At 36.9% G+C, this 26,124-nt stretch overlaps 1 protein-coding gene across 1 annotated transcript in view; it reads left to right on the plus strand.

The window, feature by feature from the left end:
• Positions 1-25,800, plus strand: part of ABCC9 (ATP binding cassette subfamily C member 9) — a 145,412-nt gene extending 119,612 nt beyond the window's left edge. The window contains exons 32-40 of the mRNA XM_082635944.1: positions 8,991-9,092; positions 9,678-9,798; positions 10,987-11,117; positions 11,863-11,941; positions 13,811-13,919; positions 15,272-15,375; positions 17,494-17,627; positions 19,647-19,709; positions 24,342-25,800. Of these exons, the coding sequence (XP_082492070.1) occupies positions 8,991-9,092; positions 9,678-9,798; positions 10,987-11,117; positions 11,863-11,941; positions 13,811-13,919; positions 15,272-15,375; positions 17,494-17,627; positions 19,647-19,709; positions 24,342-24,479 (981 nt within the window). The 3' untranslated portion in view covers positions 24,480-25,800. The remainder of the gene's footprint in view (positions 1-8,990; positions 9,093-9,677; positions 9,799-10,986; positions 11,118-11,862; positions 11,942-13,810; positions 13,920-15,271; positions 15,376-17,493; positions 17,628-19,646; positions 19,710-24,341) is intronic.
• Positions 25,801-26,124: the final 324 nt, after the last annotated feature.

The following is a 26,124-nucleotide window of genomic DNA, read 5'->3' on the forward strand; positions in this document are numbered from 1 at the left end:
AGGGGCAAGTGTGTTTACTTTGGACTTGAGGTGAGTGTCTGACCTGACTCCTGCCTCTACTCTTTAGCACTTCCTACTGTCAGGTTAATGGACAAATGTTTAACAAGAATCTTCAAGCAAACCATATGTTCTGCTCTCATAGCCAGAAGACAAGATATTAGAGTCTTCAGACTGCCAAGAAAGGGAAGGTCAGGAAAAATTCAGAGAGGAACAACAGCCAGATTCAGAATGGGTTAGTTTAGCTTGACTCACACTCTGCTACTTAAACGCCCCCCCCATTAAAGGCAGCTGGACCTACTTGAATATAAAAGAATTCTAGTTCTACCTGCAGAAGTCTAAAAAAAATACTGATATGTGAAAAAGGAAGGGCGAAATCTGCCATTCATTCTGTTACCTTATAACACATTTATTTTTGTGTCTTTGTTTTCTGTGTATTATACTCTTTCCACAATTTGCTCTCTAGCCTTACCAGATCTCTCCCTTAAAACCAACACAAAAAATTTAAAGAATCCTTTGCTTCTATTTCTGATTAGTAAATATAAAATATGGTAAGAAACTTGTTGATTTACTGCAACATTCCAGGCATATCTGCTGATAGAAGTCAAGGTCCAAAGTCCTTTGTGGATGATTTGTCTCTTTCATCTATTGTATTTATGTATCAGTAAGTTTATGTGGGTATACACACAACACACACACACACACACACACACACACATACACACATGCTTCTAGACAATCCCAGAGATCCAACTTAAAACCAGTCAGATTTATTCTCTTTCTGTTCTTTGGGTGTACAGAAAGTTTTTATTAGAATCAGAATATTTAGAATATTAGAATATTTATTTGAATATAAATGCTATAATCCAAGATCATATGCCACAGTAAGGGTGTTGAATGAATAAAGTAAATAAAATGAATAAAAATAATGAATAAAAAATATTAAAAATGAGTAAACTCCAATAAGGAAATAACCTTTCTCCCAATCATATACATGTAAATGACCTCATTACTACTATGCTTCTGTGGATGTGTCGGCATCACTGGAGATACAATTTCCATTTGAAAGAAATGGATCTTGTGTCAAAAATATGAGAAATATGAACATTGAGAAACAGTACCTTGGAGACTGGGGCGTGAAATGTTCTCCGAACCCCACAGCTGGACATACTCTGCCTTGTAAGTCATTTACAAAAAATATGTAATGAAAATTTCTATTTGGCCCAGTGACTCTGTCTGCATGGACCTTATCTACAGTATCAACACAGCCCCCTCCATTCCCTATTGTCTGATATATTACTCAGCAAATTAACAAAAATATCTGCTCTAGCAAATATTCTTGGAGCTCCCATAGCAGAAGCACAGTTAAACCGTACCAGGAGGGGGGCAGCATTGGACATAACTCAGAAGATGCCAGCAGATTTCCTGGTGCAGATCTGGGGATTTCACCAACTCTAATTCATGGACTCATGACCCAAGTGGACAGAAAGAGGAGAAAACTTATCCTAGTTTTCTGTGGCTGTTTTTCTCTTCCCTTTCTCTTCGTTCTCAATTTTAGCTTTCCAGAGCAATGCCACTGAATTCTGTGGACAATCTCCAAGAGAAGGAAGGGAAACTAGAGTAAAAGCACCTTTTTTAAATTCAGGAAAATCCCTGAGCCCCATCATTTTATATATATATATATATATATATATATATATATATATATATATATATATATATATATATATATATTTACATATGGCTCTTGTTTCTTTTCCTGGTCATGTTAGGTAAGTGTTAAGACAATTACAAGTTATTCCCTTTCTCTGGCTGAACAATGTTCCCTATGGAAGATGTAGCCCTGCCCACCATGTTCATTTCATACTTATTCTGAATTGGGAAAAAAATAAAGTTCACAACACACTCCAATTAAAAAGGACAAGAATCTAAAAGAATAAAATCGTTTGGCTGGTAGAAAGTAGCCAGACCGTGACCACCCAGGTTACTTTGGCAGTGGAGGGCAGTGTTTCTCCTCTGGGTGCCAAGTGAAGTGGGCCACAGTCATGTGCAGCGTGTCACGACAGCCTAACCTTTGAATGCTGCGTACGTTCTTTTGTTCAGCACAGCGTTTTCTCTTCATCCCTCTGAACTAAACAATTCCAGTTCTTTGGCATCGGTGTTTCCATTTGCGAAAATTGTGTAACTCTATCTAAAGGGTGTCTTTCCAAGGCTTTGTCTTGCTCTGTATGGTGAAAGGATAAAAGAAAAATCACATCAAGAAGCCAAAAAAAAGTCTTTAGAATCAACAGGCTAAAGTGAAAATAGTCTTCAGGGTGAGCTTGCGTGAGAGTCTATTTTGTGAAACAGCACAGAGCTTTTTTGTATGTTCATAACTCCATTATAGACAGGTGTGCGTTGATCTTGTAATGTGAAGACCCAGGCACTCAGTGGAACCATAGACGTGGACTTCTGAGGGCCATGTGAAGGAGAAAGATAGTGTTGCTGGTAACTATTTACAAGGATGTCGTATGGAAAATTACAGTTTTTACTATAATCCCACATATAGATAGAGAAATTGTTGAATCACTAGAAATCTGACAAGAGGCTTCTCTTTTGACATAGGAATCAAAGCCTTCCCTTCTGGAGGGGAGTGTTGAACTCACAAACTCAATGGAAATTATAACATCACTATACTTATAAAAATGTCCTGCTGTTGGGCCCTCTCTGAGAATAGTCATTCACATATGTAGTAGCTTCTATTTCCTAAGTAGAATCTCTCATTCCATTGTATCGTTTTGACTGAAGGCGTTTTTCATTGAATTGGTTGGGTAGGATGTAGAAGGCCTTAGCAGAAGAATTTGTGCTTCTAGTGATCCCTAAGTGTTTACTCTCCTGTGTGTGAGTTATTCAGACCATCTGCTTCTCCTTTCTTAACTTTTTTGCCTTTAAGCCATTTTGTTGTTCAAATGTTTGCAATGGAAAGGAAAGACGGTGTGGAAAGGTAGAGTCACTTTATAATTCAATAAACTTGTTTAATGGTAAAGGAAGTGGAAAACTGGGAGCTAACATAAGCTCTATCAATTTCACACATCTATTACTCTTGTTGTATTTGAAAGGAAGTGATTGGAATTTAGTGGTTTTGCTATGAGATTTCTTGATAAATGTTATGCGCAAAGGAGCTTCCTCTCTTATGCAGATTGAGGTAAAATTCTGATCAAATGCTTCCAAAAACTCCCCAGTTACTTAAAAAAAAAAAAACATTATTGAGCAGGGGTAGTAATCCTGAAGTGAGCTGAAAAGTATCTCATTGATGTAACTAAAAGACAGCACGAATAGCACTTTTTAAAAAAAGAAAATCATGAAGAATATTTTTATAATAACTGCTTTAGATGCTAAACTGCAGACATTTTGGCTTTTAAGCTCTTGTATCTATTTGAATTTACTAGATTGTGGAATTGGGAAGTGGGTTCATCTCCTGAAAAATTTGCTCTAAAGGTGCTTCAAAAAGCTATGCCTTGGACATATATACACTACCAAATTAAAATAGATAGCAGTGGGAAGCAGCTACATGGCAGAGGGAGATCAGTTCGGAGCTTTGTGACCACTAGGGGGGTGGGATAGGGAGGGTGGGAGGGAGATGCAAGAGGGAGGAGATATGGGGTATATGTATATGTATAGCTGATTCACTTTGTTATACAGCAGAAACTTACACACCATTGTAAAGCAATTATACTCCAATAAAGATGTTACAAAAAAAGAAAGAAAAAAGAAGAAGAAAAAAAAATGAGACAAGGCAGGGAAAGCTGTTGGCACAGTGCCTGCCATGTGACAAATGACCAATAAATGTTAGTTATTATTTTATTATTAACTAAAAAAAAAAAAGAGAGAGTGGAGTAAAGCAGGTGACATTTTATAACTTCTAGCTTTTTCATATTGTATCTTATTTACAGAGAGGAAAAGTGGCCCCAAAAGTCTGTCAATATAATATAAATGTAGCAGAACAAGGTGTAACAATCGTTAGGTCATATACATTCCAGGGATAGGAATAGTGTTTGGGGAGGCTGCCTGGCACATTTATGTTGCACAAAGCTCTTCCACCCACAGAGCCTTCTCTTAGCCCCTTAAAAGCCCTATGAGATTTGTATCATTAAATACATGTTACACAAGGGGCTATTTAAGGTTACACAACCAGAAGAGAGAGTAGAGGGTATGTGGAATACTTATTGACCTCTTATGAATAAAAGCTCCTATGAATTAAAAAAAAAAAAAGCTATGCCTTTTTGCTGAGGTGTCAAAAACATCTCTTTACATTATCTTTACATATAAATGTTGGCATATTTTATTTACTGGACTAAGAATTAAAATAATGTCTAATGATCATACTGAAAACCTTACAAGTAGTTTTGAAAACATTAGCTCAATGAGAGAGACACGGAAAATATATACTGACTTTAACTTATTGATCTCTTCGCTCCCTTTTCTCTCTTCATTTGTTTTCACTTCTTTTACTGGTTTCATTGCCAGGATGAGGCTAACCCACCTATTATCAGATTACCATTTCAATTCAATAGAAAATAGTTTAAAGTATTAGCTGATTGAATCTAACATTGAGTTCTATACAATGGTGGAATCCAAGGCCCAATATAGAATATAAAGATCTATAATAAATTAACTTAACAGGGAATGAGGTGGGAGGAAGAGAGACTGAGTGTGTAATGTTTTCCGTTTCCTTTATAATATTTATATTAGGCATACGTCTAATTTCCATTTATTGAGACTCTGATTAATCTGTTGTTTCGGTATGTCAGTTGCAGCCTTCTTCTCTTCCAGTCCTATTCAGATTGCTCTTTGTAACACAGAACATGGCATTTTATAAGTTTTTCCTGTACAATTGAAATAGCAAAACAATGAATAATTATTGGGAACTGAATGATGAAGTTCTTGACTTAAGAGTGCTTTTCACTTTAGAAAGGCAAAGAACTCCTAACACTTGACCATAGCACAGCTTTCTAAGATAGTCATATCACAGTTCTAAGCAGGGGATAAAAAATCATAAAACTTCGTGTTGGGCTTCCCACCTTGTCAAATATGCATCCTTATAATATTTGTACATGTTCAACTCTTAAGTCTGGAAAAGGGATTGGTGGAGACTTAAATGACTCATAGGAGTCCTTTAGAAAAAGAAGTCAGAAGCCTGGATTTAGAAGATATTTGGCTCATAGAAGAACTCAGTGAATGTTTTATGAAGGGGGTCAATGTATCCAATCATGAATTCCATAAGGAATCATTGGGCCTTTACCATGTACTTAGCATTACTGTATTCCTATTGCTGGAAATTTTAGACAGACTCTTTTTTCATGGACTTAGATTCTAGTGAGAGTAAATGGACTATGAACATGAGAACAAATAAGCAAATGAGATCATTTCAGATAGCTCGAACCCGTGAGGAGGAAAACAAAGCAAGACAATGGGCTAGAGAACAGCTCCAGGGCTGGGGGTGGGATCAGGAAGGGAAGGTCTCTCCAAAGAGGTGTATTTAAGAACTGACTCCTAGATGGTGAGCAGTAGCCTGGTGTCTGAGACCTCTGGGAAGCATTTCAGGCAGAGTCAGTGGCAGAAACAAAGTTGGTATGTTCCCAATGTTACTGACCCAGGTCCTTGGAATCTTTAATTAATAGAAATTGAGGGCTTCCCTGGTGGCGCAGTGGTTGAGAGTCCGCCTGCCGATGCAGGGGACACGGGTTTGTGCCCCGGTCTGGGAAGATCCCACATGGAGCGGCTGGGCCCGTGAGCCATGGCCGCTGAGCCTGCGCGTCCGGAGCCTGTGCTCCACAACGGGAGAGGCCACAACAGTGAGAGGCCTGCGTACCGAAAAAAAAAAAAAAGAAAAAAAGAAATTGATAAGAAGCCAGAGGAGAAATTTAGGCAAGGTTTTACTGGGACTCATGCTACAGCATAAGGGAGTGAAATTAAGTAACAGGTGCGCTTGTTCACTTCCTGAGGAAGTGACAAGCTGATTCCTTAAATGGGATGAGGGTGAGGAAGGATCAGTGGGCTGGGGAGAAGGCGTGGCTTACGTGGTCTGCCCACCCCCTTGGTGGTGCTGTGCGCAGGGGTCATGCGCAGTATCCTGCTTTTCTCCCGGCACCTCAGACATGGCAATTGGTTTGTGGCCTTTTTGTATCTTATTATAATCACCCGAGCTGCGCATGTGTGCAGTTATTTTTAGTCCCTTATTGTTTCTTTGTACTCTCTTGCTTGGGGGATTCATTTGTTCAGGTGCGAGCACTGCAGTAAAGGGTCCTAGGTACCAGGTCCCAGCTTATCTCACCAAGGACGGGAAGACCAACATAGTTGGAGCAGGGTGAAGGAGCAGGAAATGAATCTCAAATAAGGTCAGAGGAGGCAGAGTCTAGACTCCAGACTTTACATCATATAAGGCTTTGTAATTCATCGGAGTTTGAATTTATTATAAGTGCAATAGGAAGGCATTGATAATTCTAAACAAGGAAGTTATATATACTTTTAAAGGAATATATGAATGAATGAATGGATAGATGGATGGATGAATGAGGCTCTTCTTTCCAATGAGGTCAGCTGAGAGGTAGCGGAGAACAGAAATTAGTAAAAACATACCCTGCTTCAAACCCTTAAAATGTATGTTGCCCACAGAAATTTCTCAGACGCCGACTGGCATATTTCTTTATATCAAGCTGGGAGCATCTTGCTGGAAATATCTCCTGGTGCTAACTTACTTTCTGAAACTTATCACACAGTCGCTTTATGAGTCTTTTTAGAAAAGATAATATGTAAATAACAAATTTATAACATAACATTAAAGGTATTACCTTTCACAAGAGAGTGGGAAGGAAAAATTCATATTGTTGTAAATATTTTGGAAGTATTTGGGGAACACGTTGGCATTTATAAAATAAAAAAGAGCAGCCCAGGCTGGTTACATTCGGCATTCATGTAGTTGTTGCTTCAAATAAAGGGGGAAAAGGAAGAACTGTCTGATTGGGATGTGACAAGTTGTTAACAAATGGATACACGGGAAGAAGCGATCAAAGGAGTATTTACTACCTCTATGGAATTTACTCCCTCAAGGGATTAACTTTCATGATTTCTTTCTTTATTTTTTGTACAGATAATGGGAGTCATTACAGAATTAAATTTTAGTGCCTGTTTTAACCTTTGATGTTTTATGATGCACACAAACTTTTAAGCTTGCTTCAAACCTTTGAAAATCATCCAGAAAAAGACATCCTGTTACATGGAGGGGGGTAAATCTAACTGATATTTAATCTTTTTTATTCCTTTCAAAATCCCTGTAAATTAGGTATCATTTCTATTTTCCAAAGAAGAAACTGAGTCTCAAAGGGGTTTAAATGACTCATCTAAGCTTACTAGCTGGTAATTGACAAAAGCATTATTTGAACCCAGATTTCTGATTCCAAGCCTGGGATCATTGATTGCTCCCCCAAAATTTGATCTTTGGTGCTATTTAAAAAGAGGCAAGGATGCGCACATGCGAGCTGATTTGAGAAACTGCATTCTTTATGTGTGTGTGTGTGTGTGTATATATATATATATATATATATATATATATATATATTAGAAGTTTTATTTTGTTTTATTTATTTATTTATTTTTGGCTGCGTTGGGTCTTAGTTGCTGTGCGCTGGCTCTCTTGCGTTGAGCGGGTCTACTCTTCATTGCGGTGTGCGGGCTTCTCATTGCAGTGGCTTCTCTTGTTGTGGAGCACGGGCTCTAGGCACGCAGACTTCAGTAGCTGTGGCACGCGGACTCAGTAGTTGTGGCTCACGGGCTCAGTAGTTGTGGCTCACGGGCTCAGTAGTTGTGACTCACGGGCTCTAGAGCGCAGGCTCGGCAGCTGTGGCGCATGGGCTTAGTTGCTCAGCAGCATGTGAGATCTTCGCGGACCAGGGCTCAAAACCCATGTTCCCTGCCTTGGCAGGTGGATTTTCAACCACTGCGCCACCAGAGAAGCCCTGAGAAATTGCATTCTTGACTTCAGCATGTTAAACACTCTATTACTGTCATTATGGTCTTATCACCTAGTTACTAGTTATTTTTTTGAGGTAGCAGAGGTTATCTTTCTAGAGATGGTCATCACCAGTGAGATGAGACTTGAGATAATTCTAGAAAGTGTTCATGCCTGAACTTCTCTCTGCTTCTGTCATGTGTGACACATCAGCATGACAAGTTTTAAAGATTTCTTTTTCAAAAGATAAGACGTAATAGTGCCTAAGAATGCTGGGAAATGGGGAAGAAAGAGTGTTAGAAAATGGACAGATGTCCCTTATCTCTCCTTTGAGTTTAAGGCTGGCCTTAATGAATTTTTTAAATTTCTCGGAAGAGTTTATCATTGAGTCATCGACAATTCAGATACTCTAAGACATGCCCATATTTCTAATTTAGGAAGAAAAATTACACTTATTCCTATTTCCATGAAATCTATAGATTTAATATCCCAGACTCTGAGACCAGATGGTCGAAAATAGTTCAGATACAAATCCCAATAAGCTAACCAGAGGCAAACTTCTGCAAAGGCCTTGACTTAGCATACAAGAGAGCTAATCCCAACCCTGGTATAAGCACACATGAAATTTAAGGTAGAAAGTTAAGTTCAAAAATAATTGCTTGTCTGGCAACATAATACAGTAGATAAGAAAAAGAAAGAAAGAAAGAAAGAAAACCCTGTGTCTGATCCTGGTCGTGCCAAAAATTGCAGCTTAATTTCTGACCAGGTGTTTAACGTCTCTGAATGCATATCTGCATGAATATAATCAGAGCCTTGCATCGTTTCCCTTCCAGTCCTAATTGTGTGAGTTGTTATTCTTCCCTACCTTCTGTAACATTCTTCTGAAACTTAACAGGATACACAAGGAGTAGCGTTTATTCTCTTAGTGATCACCTGGGTTGATTGAGATCTTTGGTTTAAGAACTTGGGGAAAATCTTTTAATATTTTTTTCTCACTCCTTTTTAGGATTATCTGGGAGCTTGCATTGTTCTCACTGCATCAATTGCATCCATTAGTGGGTCTTCCAATTCTGGATTGGTGGGCTTAGGTCTTCTGTATGCACTTACGGTACGTATGGATGAAAATCTCTCTTTGCGCAGTGCTGGAGGTACTTTCTGTATGTGGTTATTATTACTCTTATTCGTGGATGTTAGAGAGGGGTTAGAAATTCATAACAAGATGACAGCCTGCAAATAATAGTAGATTTGGGCCCAAACCCAGCATTTTAGGATGGCATGGATTCATTTCTGGTATTGTGGACCAATTTTTAGAAAGTCCTCAAACCCTATGGTCAGAGTTCTCTCAAGGCTGTTTGGAATTCTTGTCCTGAGTTGCTCACCACACATTTAGGGACATTAACTTGAATATGACTATAAATGAGGTAAATGGAAACAGAGGTCCATACAACTATCCGCTGTGCAGGGAAGTCAGGACAGTTCACAGAACAAGGACATTTGAGGACCCTTGAAGAAGAGCAGACACTTTCTTTGCCAACTTTATCCCATGACATCCTCTCTGGTCTCTGATATCCTGCAGCATTTATGAATTGTACCTATATGAACTGTCCAAGTCATCCTATCCCCTAATGTCCAGTGCTTAGAAACATCATGACTTCATTTTATATGTGTTCATTGTTTTTGTCACCTGACACAGATAACCAATTATTTGAATTGGGTTGTGAGGAACTTGGCCGATGTGGAGGTCCAGATGGGGGCAGTGAAGAAAGTGAACAGTTTCTTGACTATGGAGTCTGAGAACTATGAAGGCACCATCGGTATTGTTCTGAATATCATTTTGTTTCACTTAAATAATTATTTAAAAAAAAAGATTAGTTGTGTGTTAGGCACACTGCCATTTTTGCTTTTGTTTTCCACTTCAATAGCCAGAGAATCCCCTCTCATCTTGACTTTGCTTGATAAGGTACACCTGAACCTGAAAAAGATGTGATTATTTAGGCCTGAAAAGTCTTGGATACAACCAGAGTCCAAATTGATATTATTTAGTAATACTTAAAGAGTTAACTTAGATGGCAAGAAACTTGGATCTTAATATACTAACTGAGATTCTTAGCCTTGCTAGAATAAAACTGGCAGAAAATTCAATGCTGAGGACAGACTAATCTTCCTTAAATGTAAATCTCATGCTTCAAATGCACTCTTTTGCCTAAATCCTTCAATAGCTCTCCAGGTCTTCAAGGACAAACTCCAGGTAACTTAGCTCAGCCTGCTAGACCCTTTGTTAGTCAACCCTTACCCACCTACCTACTCTCATATCTCATCATCCACCTATACACCTTTTGCTCGGGCCATACCAACATGCTATGCTTTCTTTATATCTTTGTTCTTCTCCCTCTATATATTTGAAACAAATTTCCCTACCTCTTATCCTTTAAGATTCATCTCAGTCACCGTCTCCACTTGAAACCCTCCTGGAACTCTTGGGTTACCACCATCTCTGGTCCCAGAACTCCTCGGATTGGCCTCCATCACGTGACTCTCCATGTCCTGTAGGGGCTAACTCACTTGCATGCGTCCCCCGGGCACAATGAGCACCTTGAGGCATGTCTTCCATCTCCATATTCCCAGCATCCTGCACAACACCTTTCACATTTGAAGCACTCAAATATTTGATGACCAACTGAGTGAACAAATGAATCCATTCACAGATGAACCACCATGAATAGAATTGAGTGATGGAATGCTGGGAGACATGATGCCCATTAATGCTCCAAAATGGACACACAAAAGCTATTTTTAAAGTTCTTAATGAAGAGACTTTTACTCTAAATGAAATTTTAATTCAAAAAACTCAGAACTTGGTTCAGTACTACTTTCAATTTAGAAAAAAATTATGTGTGTATGTATAAATGTATATAAGTATGTGTGTGTTTCTTTCTACCTCTCTCTCTCTGTCTCTGTCTCTGTCTCTGTCTCTCTTCCCTTACCCCATCTCCACCCCCCAGATCCTTCTCAAGTTCCAGAACACTGGCCTCAGGAAGGGGAGATCAAGATTCATGATCTGTGTGTCAGATATGAAAATAATCTGAAGCCTGTTCTTAAACACGTCAAGGCTTACATCAAACCTGGGCAAAAGGTATGGAATTCACTGCCATTTGATTTATTTCATACAAACCCTCAGATGGAACCACTCCATTACCACCTGAGCTCTTTAGACATCCCAGCCAACCACAGCCTCACTGGGCTCCCATTATATTCCCTACACTTTATAGGTCAGATCATCACACAAAAGAGAAAAGGGAGAGAGTGGATCCAGATAACATACATTCTCTAAGTTGTATTGCCATTCATTCATCTCCCATGAATATCAAGAAAGTGAACAATAGGCATGTTTTTCAAAATTTCTAGCTTTTGGCTCATGACCATTCCAGATATCCCCTTAAGAACCTTTGTGTTTGTACTAGCTGTAGTCCCAAAATGATTTATTTTAGTTATTATAAAAAGAGCAAGTGTGCAGAAAAATGGGCTCATTTTATATTTTGTTATAAAAACATCACTTCTAAGATAAAGTGGAACACTTGTTTGCTAGGTCAGCAATATACTAAATGCAAAAATGAAGCCACAAAGGTAAAACAACACACCCACATAGAAATCAAAAGAGTTAGAGTGGAATCATTGAAGATTTGTTGAAGACCCCATGTTTTTAGCTTAATAATGATAATTCCTAAGGGAGATCTGAGAAGAAAATGATTATTTTAATGTAACTGTTTACATAGAGTTGCAGTTTCATCATGGTGTCTTACCTAAGGTAAAAATACTTCTGCCTATTTTCTATCTTTTGTCTGAGTCCTCTTCTCTCTGAGTGACAGTTGATTTCTTAGGTGGGCATATGTGGTCGCACTGGCAGTGGAAAGTCATCGTTATCTCTGGCTTTCTTCAGAATGGTTGATATATTTGATGGTGAGTTACTAACTAAACTTTTTCATTAGCTGTGTGATGCTCTTCCTTAAAAGAAAAATGCAACATCGACTTACCTAATCCTGCAGAAATAAAAAGTAAATATTTATAAGTACTCTGTGTCCTGAAACCCATGATTTGAGACAGGTATCCCATATAAACAGTCTAGGAGTAAAGAAAAATCATAGAATTGGGAAAATAAAATTATTAGCCCTAAACTCAGCTCTAGATATTATTATTAGACCATTCTATTAAATTGGTAAAATGAAAACAAGGCCATCCATTTTGAATAGCAACAGATGGAGGTGGCATTTCAAGAGGAAGGAAGAGAGAAAAAGACTGTCTTGCTTCCTGAAAACTATATATATATATATCTTTCCATCAAATGAATAAAAAGAAGATAAGTAATCTGCATTTTAATTTTGGTGCATGACTTCTGCCATCATCTTCTTAATAACATGGTTTAATTATGTTGAACACTTTGTTAGAAGGTAACCATTGCTGTAATGTGACAAGCACATGTTGACAATATACAAAAATATTTATTCATCCACAAAATTATTAATAATATCGAACATGGAAGTAATCTAATCTTTGCTTTAGAAAAAATATGTCATTATTTAGTCTGTCAAGTGGCCTATAAATAATAGGCCAACACATAACGCCATCTTGAATGAAAGGAGAACCATCAGCTCAAGAAGTACTTAACTATTATTATCTGTAATGATTGTGATAATGGTGATAGTACCCCACATTTTTATCATCTTTGACAGTTTATATTATTTAATTTAATCTACACAACAGCTCTGTGAGATAAAGAGGTCAGTTTATGAACAACAAAGTTGAACTGTGGTCATTGCAGGTTCTTTGGGGCTTAGATTCAGTGACAGGGTAAGTATCTGCCTCTAGGTGAGCAGCTTGCTCTTTCTATGGCTGGTAATAAGACATAGATACTTTAAGGATTCTCTGTGGGATTTGCATTATAAGCCAATTACATGATCCAAAGACAATTGATTGAAACTTTTCATTAAAAAACTGTGGCTATGATGAAACAGATTAGCCATATTCTCATGAGTCCAGAAACATCATTTCAGGCCCCATGAGGACTATGATGACTGTCTTTTTAATACCGTGAGGCGACTGAGATTTTAATAGATAATATATTATTCTTGAAAGAAAGTTTAAGCTGACATCTTGCCTGCTTTTGGGTCTAAATCCAGCTGGAAAAGGGACTCCAGTTGCCATTCTTCTCTGGGCATTCTCATCTCATAGAGCAATATTGTCTTTGCACAAAGCAATATGATAAAATAAATCTATCAGGGAAAGGCAAGGACATCAAGATTGTGCAAGTCTATGTACAGTGTGGAAAAAATCACTAAAATGTGCTACCTATGTCAGAGAATTTACTTTCTTACTTGTAACGCATTGTGCTGTTCAATCAATAAATGAGTGAATAAGACAGACAAAAATGCCCATCTTCAACTATCTTGTATTCTAGTTGGGGGAGAGAGACAATAAAAAAGATCAGTAAATGTATATAGAATGTCCTATGAAGGAAAATAAAGCCAAGAATAGGATAAAGAAATATTGGAAGGAAGAGGACCACTGAGGGAAAAAAGTACTTTTGGTTTGTATGAACCACATAAACTGTATAAAAAGTGGAAATCCCTTTAGGAGAAAATACATAAGAGCAAATATCACCGAAATGTATATTTTTCATAGAGACATATCATGATGTTTTTAATACTTAAGTGGAAAGCTTCCTCTTCTGAATTTCAGTTCTGAGCTAGGAAAAGTACTTCCAATTTGTAAACAAATATTACTTTACTCATGATTTTACTACATGCTGCCATTTTTGTTTTTCTTTAACAGGAAAGATTGTCATTGATGGGATAGACATTTCAAAACTGCCGCTGCACACACTACGTTCTAGACTTTCAATCATTCTGCAGGATCCGATCCTATTCAGCGGTTCTATTCGGTAGGTGACATATTCAGCAGAAACTCATGTGCCTCAGGACTTACCCTTTGGCTCATAGGAGGGTTTTACTCAGAATTGCTTTTCAGGTAGGTGTGAAAGTTTGTCACCAAGATGATGAGGTCAAATGTTGTGTCCCACAGTTTGGATTGGGGCATCTAGAGTGGCTAACTTAACCTATAGAAGCCCATCCTTTGTGCTTCCAGAAGGTCATCTCTTCCATCCGACCCTACAAACATCACTTTTTCCTCTGTACTTGGGGACAGTGATTCTTGGCAGACATTTCTGAGGTGTCCACCCTACAGACACCTTGCCTATCTCTTGTGTGTCTGGTCTGGCCTCAGCAGATATTGAGTTTGGTTAATACCTTGATTCCCTCCCATCACCCACAACTTCTCCTTCTGCTGAACTTGCTCTGAAGAAGCTGCTGCAGCCTTCTCCATGCCTGGTTTGTGGTTTCTCATGAAAAAAAAAAAAAATGGAGGTATCTCCTCTTTGCTAGGTCCTTTAAATATTGATATATCATCTCATCAAATCCTCAGAGCACTGCTCTAGTGTTCATATTATTGTCCCCATTTTACAGATGAGGATTTTGAACCTCAGAGAAGCTGTAGCTTGGCCAAGTTCATATACTTAGTAAGTGGTAACACTGCTATTCCAAATAAAGTTTGTCCAACTCCAAAGTCCACTGTGTCATCATCCACCAGATCATGACTCTCATTCCATCCACCCTGTGTTCTCTCTTGCTCCCCTCCTCTATCTACTTAACTTCAAATTATCTGCCACCTTTCACTAAATATTCCTTGTCTTGAAGAGAAGATGTATGTAAGATTGTTCCATATTCAATTGTAAAATTACTTTAAAAGTTCTGGGCGTATCAGATTATTTAGTAATATTATAGTAAATCTATATCTCTGAATATATTTATTATGAATAGTGTTATTATGGTTGGTGCAGCATAGCTCATCTGAAATAACATTGCATGTTCCCATATAGATTTATGTATTTAATGTCAGTTCTGTAGGAATAATTTGCTAGTCACTATTCAAGTTATATTAAACATAATATGAAAGTGGATGTATCCAATTTAATGAATTTTATCAAATCTTATCATGGATTTAAACTTACTAATGATATCATCGAAAACCATTGCCCATACATTCAGGTCATTCATTCACCCATCAAGCATGAATTGAATGCCTGTTCTATCCTAAGCACTGTTGTAGATCCTGGGCATACAGCAGTAACCAAAACAAATAGGATTTACATTTTAAGGAAAGAACAGCAGTAAGCAAATGTACATTAAAAATCATTTTTAAAATTTATTCACTAACTAACTGATTTTTTTCCTACAGATTTAATTTAGATCCGGAGTGCAAATGCACGGATGACAGACTTTGGGAAGCTCTAGAAATTGCTCAATTGAAGAATATGGTCAAATCCCTACCAGGAGGTCTAGGTATATTTTCTAAATGATACATTTATTTTTTACATATGCAATGAATTCTACATATCTACATTTTTTGCTGGAATCACATAATTCTAGTGTTAAATCTCCATATATTTAAAATAATCTCCTAAAGGTCATTAGGACACTTCAAAATCTAGTGTTTTTGCAGGGGGTGCAAGAGGATGAAACCTTATAACCTTCTGTTCTATGTGAGCAGGCCAAAATATTCCAATTAATACATTTATCTCTTTAGTCTTTCCACCATTGATGGATATAGATCACTTTAATTAGAATGTTTCCTTGTGGTCATTCTGCTCACATGATTTACATGATCCGGAGTGCAAGAGTACTTGGTGCCATTTAGAAGCAGGTATTTTCTCCACAGTAGCAGCCATTTTCTTTGCTGCCAGGAGGGCATATTCCTTTTACTTACATAACATAATTTTTTGGAAGACATTATTTTCTATTACCTAGCTGCAGGATCAGTTTGGATACTTGTGTAAGATATGAAACATGTACTCAAACGATCCCTGAGTTAAATTCAGTCCCAGATGTAGTATAATTTCTGGCAAATAACCGATGGTAAAAACAAAGGAGCAATGTGAATAATGAAAGAACAACATGATTAATGAAACAAGAGAGAGTTCACTATATAGTCTTTATTCATAAAAGCGAACATCTGTAGTTTTGGCCTTCTGTTTCCTTAAAACCTGAACACATTTAAGAAAGCATCAGAAAGATAGTAGTTGGTTGATATTCTAAATTTAATACATAATATTTATTTGTTAGTTTATTTGGGAAAGGAGACTCAAAAACAATACCTTTTATGATTATAATTTAGTCCCAAGGAAAAGGCATCCCACAAATGAAATTGGGGCAGCGTGTCTTTAAGGATAGTTTTACTGACTTTGCCTGTGTCACCGTGGGAGTAATTGCAGAGGTCTGGGTGAAATTTTCCATAATAATTTTTGATGTCTGCTCTGGAAAGCCCAGCAAATGTACTGAAAAATTGAAAAGTCTACTTGTGATAATGCTTACAGACCTTTTTTCCTTGGTATTTAGAGACTCTGACCTCCTCCCACTAATAATTGGAAAGGCAGACAATTACATCTTTATAGTTCTCTTCACTAACATGAGACCTACATGTACCTGTTTTGAATCATGAGCATAGTATTTGGGGGTTATGGTACAGTGTAAGCAACAGGGAATTGCATTTACACTATGTAATTGAATATTGTTTATGCTCATTGTCTTAATAAAGATTACATCAGTGGTTTGATAATGATCTGGTTCATGCCAACTCTAGTGAAGAACATTCATCATGCCCCGCTTCCTTTTTATTTATTATATACATTAAAATTTGGAGAATAGATGCATAACCTCCAAGCATGAGAAATTATAAGAATTTGATGCAGTGAGGCAATAATCAATAGAAATTTCCTCTCAGAGCCCAACTAAAAAGTGTTTGAATCCTAATAATATAGATTATTTTGGAAATAGAACTTAAGCTAAACTCACAGTAGTACTTTATAAAATGTGGTTGAAACAAACAAACAAAAAACTATAATGAGGACATAACTCACTTATACATGCAATAAAGTTTCATTCAGCTACTATGTCAGATGCCAAGTGATAAGTACTGGGGATACATTGATAAACAAAAACAAACCCAGTCCTTACCCACTAGGAGCTTAAAGTCCAGGGGGATGATATAATGGAAGGAGAACAGGTATTGGAGTTGAAAATATTCTGTTTCTTATCAAGCTCTACTACCAGTTAACTAGGTGATCATGGGCAAGCCACATCATCTCCCTGGGCCTTGGATAATTATATTAAATAATTGAATAATCTCCAAGGTCTTCCAGTCTTTAAAATGTTTAACAGTATTTTATATCCTACTATAAGGAGGGAATTTACCACCTGTTTTCAAACACAGGGTGACCCAGGATCATCTTCATTTTCCCCAGTTAAAGTTCCTCTTTGCTTTTCCAATATGAAATCCTTGCACCAGTACAAAGTGATATGAAGCATGTTCTTGTCGGACATAATGTGTTTTCCACTACTTTGCCCAAGGAAAATGTTAGTATCATTTCTTTAATGAAGTCTTTGCTTCTTTTTTTGATTTAGATGCAGTTGTCACTGAAGGTGGGGAGAATTTTAGCGTTGGACAGAGACAGTTGTTCTGCCTCGCCAGGGCCTTTGTTCGCAAGAGCAGTATTCTCATCATGGACGAGGCGACAGCTTCCATCGACATGGCCACAGTGAGTGCATTATCTAAGCTTCTTTAAATTGAAGAGGTGAAGAAATGCATGTGAAAATTACAACTTATTTTTCCTGACTGGATTCTGAATGCTCAGTACTATTGTTTTGAGTATCTTCTCAGCCACGTCCTTGATCAACCAATAATACAGCACAACAGAATTTCAGTAAAGGAGAATTGACTCTTCTTTTAAAGGACCTCCTATTGTCAATAAACATCATATAAATTTGTCATCACTTTTTTTTCTAGTTTTATTTTATTTTACTTTATTTTTCTCCATTCTACCTCTTTTTATTGAATTATAGTTGATTTACAATGTGTGTTAGTTTCAGGTGTACATTAAAGTGATTCAGTTATACATACACATTTATCTATTTTTTTCAGTGTCATCACTTTTTGATAAATCCTCAAAACAGTAAAATTCCAGGTCTCAGTTGATGAGAGTACTGTACTGTATTCAAGTGTTGTGTCATGGAAGTTCTAAGATGAAGTATGCAAATCTCTATTTAATGGAATCTATTGATAGTTGAAACCAATCATTTTCTAACACAATTTGAAGATGGAGTCATTATAATTAATGTTGGCTAGAATTAATAATGGCCTTCTCAATGTATTCATGGTAATGAGGCAGAAACTTTGCCTTTTGAAAGAAATCATTTAAAAGTGTCAAATAGGGGGAGGGATAAATTAGGAGTTTGGGATTAACATATACACACTACTGTATATAAAACAGATAATCAACAAGGACTTACTGTATAGCACAGGGAACTCTATTCAATATTCTATAATAACCTATATGGGAAAAGAATCTGAAAAAGAATAGATATAGGTATATGTATAACTGAATCACTTAGCTGTATACCTGAAACTAACACAACATTATAAATCAACTATACTCCAATATAAAATAAAAATTAAATTTAAAAAAGTGTCAAATATGTCCAAGAAGGATCTGTCTGGAAGGCTGTGATTGAGTGGGGAAAATATCACATTGAACTGCTATCAATTAATGTTGTTCTTATAAAAGTTAACTTGATATTAAAAGTTTGGTATCAGAAAGGACAAAAATAAAAATCTTATTTCTTTTCTTACTGTACACTTTAGATTGAATAAAACTACCCAAAAAGGTGAAACAGTTTCAAGATTATTAAGAACCATATATATGGAGGTGCTAATTTGACATCATTTATTTGTATTAAGTAAGACTAATCAGTTAAAGTACCTATTCAAAGTTTATATATCCTTCTCGGAGTTAAGATAATTGAAAGCAATGAAGTAGTTTCTAATGAAGCCATTTCACTAAGTAAACATAACTACATCAAAATTAGTATTAATTGCTAAGTTCTTACAATATTGTGGCTTATTGTAAAGATAGTATTGCCTCAGGAAAGATGAGAGAGAGAGAAAGAGGGAGAATAAGAATGAATTAATTGGCAATAAACCTTGTGATTGGAAGAAATAGCTCCTTCACTTTAAGACTTAGGTAATCGAGCTTTTTTTCTAGGAGAGAGGTAGAATCTTTACCCAGGACATCTTTTAAAATATAATGATAGCAACGGTTTGTGGTGGGAATAAAAATAGTTCCTGCCTGAAATGTACTTCTATGGGTCAAAATCCAAATTTTTAGCATGTACTTTATTTTTTCCTTTTCTGACACAAAACTTAACACTATTTTAGGGTTTTATTAGGTTTGAATACATCCTTTTTATGGCATAACTCAAGTGAGCATTTCCACACCCATTTGGTTTCATTTTCCTCATTCAGTTTCCTGGCAATAAATCTATCAGTCATTCCTAGTTGATAAACTGAGTTTTATTTGCATTTTGAAGACACTACAGAAGCCAGCCGGAGCTTGCTGCTGGGCACTGCTCCCTGTTAGGCCTTCTGCAGAAGACTTAGCAGTGAGAGTTCTCAGAAGAGATTGGGCATGTTGAAGCATTGTTCTTGGGGACACAATATCAATATTATGGCAAGAGAAAGTAGTCCAGAGAAAATTCCGACTCTATTTATTTTTTGGCAGGAAAACATTTTGCAGAAAGTGGTAATGACAGCTTTTGCAGACCGCACCGTTGTTACAATAGCTGTAAGTATGGGCGACAGAGTTGATTTATTGCTCTTTGGTTTTTCTTCCAAGATTCAATATTCTTTATTTTTGAGCAATTAAAATGTGTTGAATCATGTATTTCTCTGCTAATATTTCTGTATCTGTACAAAAAAAAAAAAAAAAAAAAAAAAAAGAACAGCTATGCTTTGAAAGCCTTTACACTGTTTTTTTCCAAGCTGTCTGCTCTACCTTCCTCTGCTAGGTTACAATGAAAGAACGTTCTCAGTCTCGGGATTCCAGCAGGTCATGGCCTGTACTTTTTCACCAGAAACAGATGGCAGTTTATATGGGATTATTATTTTTTTTAATAATCGAATTGTCTGATGATCAGTTTCAGAAGGAAAATTCATTGGTTTGACTCCCTTGTCTGCTACTATTTGCACTTAATTTCTATGTTCCTATTTACTTTGCTGTTTGCAAAAAAAAACAATGAGACAGCTGTTCTGCCTTGCCAGGGCCTTTGTAATGCCTATTATAGCTTACTTCAAAGAGGCCATGGTTTTGTCTCTTCCTCTTTGCAGATGGATGGATTCTTACTGACATTTAGGCTTAAATTTAACAGAACTACTTTTTAAATGAATTGCTTAGACATTTTCCCTCTTGCTGATTCTTTTCTCTTCTTTCCATTTTTCTTTTCTCTCCAGCACCGTGTCTCTTCAATCTTGGATGCAGGCATTGTTTTAGTCTTATCTGAGGGTATATTAGTGGAGTGTGATACTGTTCCAAACTTGCTCGCTCTCAAGAATGGCCTCTTTTCCACTTTGGTGATGACCAACAAGTAGACATCCTGAGCTACTCTGCCAAGTAGCCCATTCTCTGGTAGTTATCTTAGCAACCTCCCCCCAGTAAGGCCGAGCAAAGGCAGAGATTAGAGGGGAGGGAGATGTTGAGGGAACCAACTACAGGGTATTATTATACAAATCGGTTCAACTGGGGTGCCATCGTGCTCAATACAAATGAGGCACTTGAATATGTTTTCAAATGTACACATGCACGAGAGAGAGAGTCGGAAAACCTGGACCCAGATCTACCTCTATCTTAAGGAACAATTTCGCTCTTCCTTGAGGATGTTCTGTAAGCGTCCTTAAAGTACCGTACACGTGATTCCTTACCTGTCCTGAAGAATGCATTGTTTAACTTAATAATTACTTAAGTTTAACAGTTGAGTCATAGGAGTTATGTATGGAGTGCTTGCTTGCGCTTCCAGTTTTGTGAATGATGCATGGGAGAAAGGGTACCCTTTGAAGCGCAGCTTTTTCAAGGTGGCTGGAAATGATTCCCCATCAGGGCCCACCTTCTGTAAACTGGGCCTAAGTAAAAAGAAATCCATTTTCTCTCACTTTCCCAGTGAACTCTGTGATTCTTTCTACCCTGGAGTCACTTGATTAACTCATTCACACTAAAGTGTGAATGACTTAATGGGTGAGAGAATTGGCTAACTTGAAAAATATTTCTATAATATTTTCCAGAATTTTCTCACTGAAGAGATGGGGAGGAAGACCTTCCTGCTCCCCTGAAAAAGGCAGGTTAAAAGGGGAAAAACAGACCTTTGTTTACTCAAACAACTAGTTTTCTTTACTCTGCATGAAGCATGGTATTGTTGGGTGCTCCCATTTAGTCAACACCTGAAAAATACTTGAACATAATTTGTATTTTTTCATCAAAAAATTATGTTCTCTTACCTGATTTCTGTTCTCCTACATTCACTGATACTTTTCTGTGTACTTGTATATCTTTTACCCATTCTTCATTTCAAGACCACCAGTGTGGAGGTGACCACCAGGATACCTAGAGTTCTCTCCCCTGGACACACAGAAAGCTGTGGAGGAGAACAGATTACTGTGGGATCAACTCTTTTTACCAGGCTTATAGGAAGGAGAACTCCACCAATTTGTGGTAGACCCTTTGTACAACAATCCTCAGCTCTATTAAGAGTAATTATTTTTCCTCCCCTGATAAAAGTTGTTCTGTTACTTTTGGTAACTGCCGCTGAAAATTGCGGAATAACTTTAAAGATAACTTTCTCAGGCTTCTAAAAAGCAGCGCTCATACCCCAAAATAGTGCATGGCATTTTTTTAAGGAAGGTGATCTATTCTTCACTCTTGATGAAATTAATTTCTCTGCAGCATTTTGAAAATTTCATCATTGCTATGACAATTGATACCACACTTCGTCAAGTGAAAAATACTTTGGAGTAATAGAATAAACACTTGATATATTTATTTCTATAGGCCAAGTTTTTCAATATTTTTAAAAGTAAACATTATTTTAGAATATCAAAGCAATGTTTATAATATTCTGTTTATGGATTTAGAAGCCAGGTTTTTTTAATATCTATGATATGGTTATTGAAGAACTAATTTTTTTGAAGGAAATGCATAGCAGCTATTAAATAGCTCATTATGTTTATTTTTTTTCTAAATGCATGGGGATGCAAGTGGCTCTGGTCCATTCTCAAAGATAGGTAAACATTATCCTTCAATGTGTGATAATTCCTAAATATATACCATTCATTACCTGTATTTAGTGAATGATTTAGGTTTGTCTATGGAAGTTGAAAATAGTGGTGAATGTTCTAAGCTGTCATCTTTATCACATTCCATAGTCATGTTGCTTTTCCCCTCTAGTTGTGAGTGCCAGCCAGGATTGCTTGCTTTTCTGAAAGCATGAGCATTGAGACTACCCCATCTGCATGGCCCAGGGCAAGTGACAAGCCTTTGCTTCTGGGGATGGCTTTAGGTTGGACTTTGGGTTGTTAGGAGAAGACACTTTGGAAGACTGTGTATCAGCTAAACAAATGATATTTCTAGGTTTGGCAATCCCATCTTCATGTTGATGTTTTGACCTGTTCAGTCCAGGTCCAATATGGCAGGCCCTGGCCACCTGTGGCTACTGAGCACTTGAAATGTGGCTGGTCCTATTGAGAGGTGTTGTAAGTGTGAAATACATACTGGATTTCAAAGACTTAATACTAATAAAAGAAAGTAAAAGATCTCATTAATAATTTTTATATTGGTTACATGTTGAAATAACATTTGGGGTATATTGGTAAAATACATTACTAAAATAAACTCCACCTGTTTATTTGTGCTTGTAAAAGGTGGCTCCTAAGAGATTTAAAATTACATGTGCCTCACATTTATCACTCACATTCTATTTCTATTGGACAGCACTTATTTTAGCAAGAGTAGTGAAAAGGTCCACTGCAAAGACTTTTCCCTTATAAATCCTAATGATAAAAAAATTGTAGTAGCTGACATTTATTATTTGCTCATATGTATCAGACAAAGTCCTGAATTTTTTTTTTACATGGATTATCTCATTTGATCCTTACTACCATTCTCCAGGGCAGGTACTATGACTACTGTCATTTCACTGATGTAAAAGGTGAAGCATACAAAAGTTGTTTGTTGCTTGAGATTGCACAACCAAAACATGAGTCCATTCTAATTTCAGAGCCTGCATTCTTTTTTTTTTTTTTTTTTTTTTTTTTTTTTTTTTTTTTTTTTGCGGTACATGGACCTCTCACTGTTGTGGCCTCTCCCGTTGTGGAGCACAGGCTCCAGACGAGCAGGCTCAGCGGCCATGGCTCACAGGCCCAGCCACTCCGCGGCATGTGGGATCTTCCCAGACCGGGGCACGAACCTGTGTCCCCTACATCGGCAGGCGGACTCTCAACCACTGCGCCACCAGGGAAGCCCCAGAGCCTGCATTCTTAACCATGATGCTAAGAATGACAGGTGAACAATCCTCTAAGTACCAGATCCTCCCAACAAAATGGTCTGATGGCAGAGTGGAAATAGCTCACACTTTGAAGTTAATAAGTCTGGTGTGGTTGCTGGTTCTGCTACTTATTATCTGTGTGATACGCTTTTGCTTTATCTCTATGAACCCCAACGTTCTCCCCTATAAAGTGGGGAGAGATAACACCCACATTCGAGGAATGTTCTGATGATTAACAAGTATGTGTGTGGAGTACCTAATGTATAATATATGCTCAGTAGGTGGTAGCTTTTATAATGATGAATTACTAACACCTCTCCAGAGGGTACCATGTGGGAAGAGAGAATGAATGAGTGGCAGTGATCTCTAAAGGCAAAGAGACAGCATGCCTACCTAAAGTCCTGGATAATTCATTTTAACGCTGCATGCCAGAATGGACTTCCCCACATGGTCTTCTTAGAATTGAACCACCTTCCAGAGTTCTTCAAATTGTGTGTTAGCCCACGGAATTATTGACTCTACTCAAGAGATAATTTTAGTCTAGATTAAACTATAACCCAACTGGTTCACGATGACTCTTCTTATCATTTAACTACTTAACAAACATTTGTTAGCCTACTCACATTTCCATGAAAATGATGAAACTACTATATTAGCTACACCCAATTTAATACAGCCTATATAAGACCATACTGGCTGGTGTTTAAAAGTATGTAAATCAATCATACTTTAAATAAGAAAGAAAAAGAGGGCTGTGCTTCTTGCACCTCCTCGCTTCCCAAGATAAAGGAATGTCCTTGAATAATCAGTGAAATATGCATTTTCCCTTGCATTGGCTGGTGTCCTGAAATTTCTAACAAATACATTTATTCTTTTTTCACTCACAGCATCGGGTTCACACTATTCTGACAGCAGACCTAGTTATTGTGATGAAGCGAGGAAATATTTTAGAATATGACACTCCAGAAAGCCTCTTGGCCCAGGAAGATGGAGTATTTGCTTCTTTTGTTCGCGCAGACATGTGAAGGAATGTCTTAAAACCATACGTGTATTTAAAATAATGCTGTCATAACCTACTTAAAGGATCATCAGCTTGGCCTTTGGAATCTTAGTTTGGAATCTTAAACTTTTATATGCTTTTGTGAAGTTTACTTGTTATGTTGTGAAATTTTGTAGTTAGCAACAATATCACTTTACCAGTGAATATTGTGTTTTCTATGTTGACATTTATTCTTCCTGGTTTTTTGTTTTGTTTTGCTTTCCAAGCTATTACTGCTTAATATGTTTATTACTGATGCTTTTTCCTAAAGATGAAGCCACATCACCTTTAAGAATAACAGGTTGTATTAAAACATGTAAGCTACTTTAAGTGGTAAATCAACTGCTACGTTTAAGTCTGGTAAATATCTCTCAGGCATAGAAGTTACAATGAGTGTTCAGTATTATCGTACTCTGATTTATAAGAATATATTTTCCTTTTTGTTGGTGTCTCCAGACGTTATTGGAAGAAAATAAAAGGTAGACAGCTTTTCTACTCAGTTAGAAAGTGAAACACTCAAATTCATTATCTGGGGTCTGAGAATATTTTCTGTATTCATTAACGTTAGTAATATGAATTTAGCAGTCTCTTTTTTTCATCTAAATTGTTTCCTGTCACCAAGAAGTCATCACATTTATAATAATGCTGTAAAGCCAAAACCTTCACTAGAAAGATCATGAAAAGAGTTTGAAAATTTGACAAATTATACCCAAGGTTCCATTTTTCCCTGTCTAGTAAGAGGAGAGTTCTTAAGATATCAGGCATATTGTGCCCTTTCCAGACTGAAGTTCAAAGAGTAATTAGGCTCAACCTTTCAGTGGCAGGTCAGTTACAGGTTTTTATGGTTTATTTAATCATTAGATGTGGTTATGATCCTCAAGCCCTAAAATTCCACATTATTCAAGATTAGGGAGCATAGGCAAGTGGCCTTATTTTCACAGGATATATGTATACATACATACATGCATATACATCTGTAGGTGTACATATATATGTAAAACAAGTATCTATTTCTAGGTGGAAGAGTGTACTTCTTTTAGACATTTATGCCCAATGGTGTCACACATGTATACATTTGCTCCTGCTCTAATTTTAATGTACATGTAAAAAGTGTATCAAAAATGTTATTCTAATTTTAATGTGCATGTTCACAGTGCATTAAAATTTATGACATATTAGTGTTATGCTTGCTTAAATGTAAATTAATAGATTCAAAAAATATTAAAAGTTACCTTCACTGTCATGCTAGCAGCCAAAGCTTTCTACTGCAATTCTGTACCTGTTTGTATAAATATCATTGATTTTCATGTGAGAATCCATGGGCATTGTAAGATTGTGAAGAATTATGATTGATGAAAAAAGAGAATATATGCTCCGTCCCTATAGTTCTGTGTTCAATTTATTGGACTGTGTATGCATGCTTGCCTGATGTTTACCTAAAATAAGTTTCACGAGGATGGACAAAAATGTTCTATGTTATTTAGCTCAAATTGTCACCTTTTGTTGTATATATAAAACTTCATTGGGAGAAAAATCCTCTTATTTGTTTCCTAAAAGCTAAACAGAACAGAATCAGTAACTATTGATTTGATCTTGAAAATATTTTCTAAACATTCCACCAATCTCCTCTA

This window comes from Mesoplodon mirus, assembly GCF_964341445.2.
Source record: "Mesoplodon mirus genome assembly, chromosome: 11".
In the NCBI taxonomy this organism is placed as follows: Eukaryota; Metazoa; Chordata; class Mammalia; order Artiodactyla; family Ziphiidae; genus Mesoplodon; species Mesoplodon mirus.